This window comes from Vanderwaltozyma polyspora, genomic scaffold (genome assembly GCF_000150035.1).
Source record: "Vanderwaltozyma polyspora DSM 70294 KpolScaffold177 genomic scaffold, whole genome shotgun sequence".
Classification (NCBI taxonomy): Eukaryota; Fungi; Ascomycota; class Saccharomycetes; order Saccharomycetales; family Saccharomycetaceae; genus Vanderwaltozyma; species Vanderwaltozyma polyspora.
In genome coordinates this window covers 1-6,181 of record NW_001834465.1, presented here as the reverse complement: position 1 = coordinate 6,181, position 6,181 = coordinate 1, and the positions used below count along the sequence as shown (strand labels likewise).

The 6,181-nt window shown below is 31.1% G+C and overlaps 1 protein-coding gene and 1 further gene across 1 annotated transcript, besides 2 other annotated features; both read left to right on the top strand.

Annotated features, from left to right (window-relative positions):
* Window positions 1-561: a sequence feature (similar to hypothetical protein; correction of possible frameshift sequencing error).
* On the top strand, window positions 1-3,864 carry Kpol_177p2 (the record flags this gene model as incomplete).
* Window positions 565-3,864: a sequence feature (similar to hypothetical protein; correction of possible frameshift sequencing error).
* Window positions 3,865-6,058: 2,194 nt separating this feature from the next.
* Window positions 6,059-6,181, top strand: Kpol_177p1 (uncharacterized protein; the record flags this gene model as incomplete). The annotated part of the gene is made up of 1 exon (XM_001642161.1): window positions 6,059-6,181. A coding segment is annotated over one exon (123 nt), but the record flags the coding sequence as incomplete, so codon positions are not given.

Here is a 6,181-nt window from a genome sequence, read left to right as displayed (position 1 = left end):
TTTTATGCTATTATTACTGATGAAGAAAAATATAGGGGATACCTAAATCTGATAATTCGTCTATCCTGTTTTGATTGGAATAAACCGTCTGAGAAGTTACCTCCTACTATATCATACTTGAAGTTTCGGTATATCTTAGATTCCTTGAAATGTTGGACGGCTTATGCAACTCTATTCCGTAGTGTTCGATTAAAGAATATTTCAAGTACGTTAAAATTATTCACGTCTTCTATCAAATCTGAACAAAGCAAAGCCTACTGTTTAATTAAAGATACTTATAAGAATCTGCTTAAAGAAATAACAGATATTCCTGGACATTCCTTTATACCTTTAGGTCCTGGGAAATATTTGTTAGATGGTAAGTCATTTCAAAAAGAATATTTAGTTGATCTTTATAGCGACGCAAAAAATTTGTTCGATAGTAAGTTAGAAGATCTAGGCCATTATTACAAAGATCTTATAGATATATCTGTGGTGGCAGAAATGACAATCAAATCCCCCAAATGTGTTCCCTTTGAAAGCAGAGATCAGCCAATGATAAGTATTACTGATTTGTTTAATTGAGATACTCAGATATCAGTTATTTCAACAATTTGTTCCTATACTGAAGATGATAATAATAGAATAATTAATCTTATTGTCGATCGTCTAACTTGTTTAATGTTGATGATATACATTTCATCTGGTGGTCCATATAGGTTTCCAGAAATGAGAGTACTTAAGTTTGCTGGTAATGAAAGAAATCTGTTCATTAATCCTGTTGATAAAACAGTTGAGCTCATTACTACTTATTCAAAAAATAAATCCCGTATTCCTATATGCAAGGTCGTCGATGAGTTGACTTCAGACTATATTATATATGCTATTTTGGTTCTATCCCCAATTATGCGTAAGCATACTAATGAGATGAACTACGTTATGAATCGTGATTTACTAAATGAAATAAGTTCCGAAAGTAACTTGGATCCAAACGTTATTAATTTCACACCTCAACAAGATTTAAATGATAATGAATTCACTTTTCAGGTTTTAGAATCTTATTTATTTGTTGATCCGATTATACGGACTTTGATCGATTATAATAAGTTTAGTTTCCTTATTAAACACTATCCTTCATGCGAACTTGAAAACTTACGCTTTAATTTTAGGGCCTTAAGACATGCAATTATTGGTATTCAAAGATATGAGTTATCTGTCGATGATACTGGTATGCGTATTGATCCAGCGGCTGCAAGGCAGGCTGGTCATTTTTTGTCGACAGACATCCAGAGGTATAGTGTTAATTCTACCGGTATGGCAGGATATCAAAATACCACAGCAACAATATATGGATATTTCATTTCCAAATCCTGGATAAAATTACTGGGTCTTGGATATGAAGTTTCAAATTTGGTTCCTAAAGATGTAAAATTAAATAAAGAGAAGCCTAATTTCCTAGTAAGTGGTAACATGAAAGGCATTATTGCTAAATGTGACGAAATTTATGGAGACTCATTTAAGATTAAACCAGAACAGATGGAACTTTGTGTTGATGTTTGTTTTGGTTCCTCTGATATTATTCCAGTGTATGCTCTTCCTGGCTTTGGTAAAACAGTTATATTTGAAATACCTTTGAATATAATATCAACTAATAAAAGGAATAAGCATTTTGTTTCTTTTGTATTTGTGCCATATAGCTGTCTTCTAGACGATATTATGGATCGTTTTAAGCTGTCTGGTACTTTGAAAATTGGTGAAGTTAAAGATATTCTGCGCAATCGTGGATTTTGTGGTGAATCAGAACTTACCTGTGACGTTTATTTTGGAACTTTTCATGACTTCGGAAAAGAACAGTTCTTGAATTTAATCAATAATTGGTATGACATTTTTCAAAATACTATACTAGGTATGATGGTAATTGATGAAGCTCACAATCTTGTTTGCGAACAGGAATATCGAATGAATTCATTTTACAATATTTCTAATATATGTTTTGACAAAGCATGGAAGGTTATACTCCTGTCTGGTACTGCTGGTGAAAATATGATGGGAGATGTCACTAAATTTTTAGGATATAAACAAGAATTGACATACGATGCTACTGATGACAAGAACATTTTTTGGTATAATTTTGTTAAGAATGTTCCTTTAAGTAGAATAGATAAGGAATTCATTCTTACTAAAGACAGATCTGAATCCATTACTTTGACTTTGCAATTGGTTGAAGGAATTATTAAGAGTATTGATAATCCCAAAATCATTCTTGTTTGTAAGGAAAGGGAAATGGTGGAGATTATAAATGAAAATTTGGTTAATAACAATATTTCTTCTTGTTATGTTCATGGAAAATTAACATCTGAAGAAAAAACCAATTCATTCAACAGATTCAAGAAGAATAAAGAAAAAAAAGTTCTTGTTGGAACTAAGTTGGTTTCAGAAGGTATTAATATTCCGGAACTGAAATATGTTATTTTGGTTGACTATCTTCCTCGAATTCATGAATATATCCAGACTGCTGGTAGAATTAGAGGAGATGGTGCATGTATTACACTGTGGAATGAAGCATGTAGAGATGAATTCTCCATCAATTCCAAGTGTATCGTGAGCCAAATGAGTAACTTTTATGGCCTGACAAATGCATTTGAGCATAACTCTTGTTGTGGTTCATATCAATTTTTGAATAATAATTATTGGTGGTTGGATATTTTTGGTAAGAAGAATGGAAAAGTGAATAAAGTGATAGAGAAAAGGAGTGATAATATTAAATTGAATTTTGGAAATTTAGCTAAAAAGAGAAAACTTATTCTTACAAGAGCGAATAGAACGATTCACCCAAGTAAGAGGCCTCATAATGAAATAAAGAAAACTGAATCTAAACCTGACTTGAAAGAAGAGTTCCATGCAAAATTTGACGATGCAAGTGATCTTTATGATTTCTTAGGAATTGATGGTATGTATAAGTCAGCCTTGATTGCAGATGGAGTTGAACAATCCTACTTTGATTTTGTTCTTTATAATTCTAAATCTTGTTCTGATTGTACTTATATTGGAGATCCCTGTTATTGTTGGAAGAAGAAATTCACTGTAAAGCAACTAGGTATTAGCTGTTTTGCTTTTATGAAAATGGCTATGACTGATGAAATGTTTTCAGCTGAAGTTATACAATTGAAGAAATCAGGTCTACTGGAAAGAACACTCCATTTTGTTGAACAAAGTTCTTCAATGAAAGAGTTATTTAAGGCAAATCTATCTGGATACTGTGATTTTATGACTTCTGGGAATACTTTTGAAGTGAATGAAGCTCATGATTTCAGAATGATGGTAAATACTTATAACGTTAAGTGGAGATATCTAAAGCAACATAAGTTCGACATCTTTTGGTATTTCTATAATGGGTCACTTCATAAAGCTCCAACATTATGGGAGCAGCCATACGACGAATATCTAAGGGAACTTGTTCAGTCGAATTTCAGTAATTATGCAACTGTTTCATTTAAGGCCACTGAGGATACCAGTTTTAAATTCTTTAAATCATTATTTAAGTTTGAGAAATTGAAGGAATGTTCAAAATATGATCAAAATAAAGATATGAAGCAACGTTCGAAATTTGGTAATATTGACTTAGATTTGTTTGTTATTGATAATAAGAAATTTCTATTGATGATACTTGGTCTCTATTATAATGTTACATCTCGAAACATTTTGAACAACTTCTATACCCAGTTGCCTAATGTAAAAATGTTCCACCAGTGGATGAAACTACAGAGGACCTGGATAAATATTAAAACATTGAATTTGCGTAATTTTAACATATGTCAGCCATTATATTATTATTATCCTAAATTTGTATTAGAACTCAAACATCCTAGAAAAAATACTAATTAAGTTTGTACTGGAGATATATTATATGTGTATATTAAAATGGATATAAATCTTTGTTGTGATGTCGATGTGTATTACTTATAGAACCATTCATTGTCATAACCAGACCAGATAATCGTGGCAATGCCACGATCCAATGATGTCAGGCTCTGTTTCATAAGGCCATCAAACTCCACCAAAGCTGATATCTCAATTCTAAGCCAAAGTGAAATATTCTTTTTAATATTCTTGTAATTCGTTATTCACCCTGAAAAGATTAAACTTTTCTTCTCGCTCACAAAATGAAAAAGTTTTTCCCGGTCGGTGATGTTTGTTAGGGAAGGTATTAAGACGGTGATGGCGTAAGGTAATGAGGATGAATGTTGCAGGTAATAGTAAAAGTGTTGATAATTAAAGTAATGGTAGTTGAAGTAGTTGTAGTTGAGTTGAGATAATGAAAATGGACATCTAAGGTAAAGGTGACATGGAGATTAAGATTATTGAATAAAATATGGCATAACAATAAAAGTTAGTCTATAACAGTAAGCCGATGGTTAGAGAGAATATTCAATAGTGACAGTGTCGATTGTGAGCGCAGATTCGAAACCAACAGGGTGTATGTATCCTTGGATAGAGGAACATCAGTTGGGATAGACTGTGTACCAGATTGAGACATAGTTAGGATAGTATAAACAAATTATTGATTGGATTGGATCTAAGGTATAAGTACAATTATACGTTAGAAACCTCTAAAACTGTTGTTCTTACATATCATTATAGAAAGAATAACTAAAGGGTGAGAATAGTTTTATTAACATACAAAACTATCCCTATAGATGCCTTACCAATTCCATCTAATTGGTCTAATTATATGCTGATTTGTTGTTTTGCTGGTATACTGGTTTGCATCTATTGATTCCCAGAATCCAACACTGGTAAGAGAAGTTTTGCAGAAGCAGCTAGGTAAAATTGAGTTGGAAGTACCTATGATAAGCATTCCTTCAATGTTATAAATTTATAAGACATCTATAAGAAATATGAATATAGTTAACACGGAATGATATATATTTGATTATCGTACTTATGTCGGGCTTAATTAGAAACTGAGAAGCAGAAATAGAACATAATAGAAAAAAATTATCGTTCAGAGGCTATTAGCTGAAACTTAATTCAGTATGCACTTATTATAGAATTGCATTTTCTGTAAGATCCATATCATCACAGAATCCCATTTATACTAATTTTAGTCATATTACATCATGATTTTGTTTAATTCGCTATACTATTAATGATGTATTAATTGGTGTTCTCATCAGGAATTTTGCAACTGTGTCATTGCATAGGTAGAATGGGGTTTAATCCATGTGTAGTTTAATTTATATATTATATAGTGTGTACTTCTGATAGATATATTATCACAACCAGGTAACTGTTTACTCTTTGACTGTATAAGCTAACATATGTATTTGGAATCAAATATTGAGATAGAAAGAAAATACCATATGGCCAGGTAACAGAAGATAAGAGGTAGGATGAGAGGACGGGGAAAAATTAAGAAGCGGCCCATATTATATTTATGATTGAGTTCTGAAATTATATGTACAATTTTTCAAGTGAATTCCTTGTGGCAGAAATATACACATTGGATTGTTATTGAAGACTTAGTATTCAACAGAAACATATACCTTTTGATAAGTTGCAGTGTTAGCATCTAATACATATCGAACAGTTCTATGTTATTAGATTAAGTGTGTGTTAACATATATCAATGTTACAATTACTTCCATGCGATTTTTTTATTTTAGAAAAATGTCGAAAGCCTAAATTCGAGTTGTATCACCAATGAGATATTATTGGAAGCTGAGAGAATTGATTTAAAATATATTAATGTATTGCATAGCATCCAAATGGGTTTTTCTTCTTAATCAAATTAACAGTTTAAATTAAATGGATAAAGTTGAATTTACTTCCTTCACAAGTTAGTGTTGAAGTAATATTCGTATTATGTTTCAGATTTGAAATATTTATTTTACCTTACCACAATTCATTATAATATTATGCTAAATTGCCAGATATTAATGCTAGTTATTTATTTCGGTATCAAACAGTCAGAACATTGAAATATAAGTATGGTTTAAAGTTCTATTTTATAAAAAATTCTTTTTTGGATGGAAGTGGTAGTAGAATTGGAAATGGAAAAAATATTAATGTTAAATGACAGAATATTAGATGTTGGAGGGAGAGGTTGGTACTGAAGATAAAATTGTTAAATGCCACATTGTATTACAATTTAAGTAGAGTTGTTGTATATATGTATTATTTGATTATAAATATTCCCTGT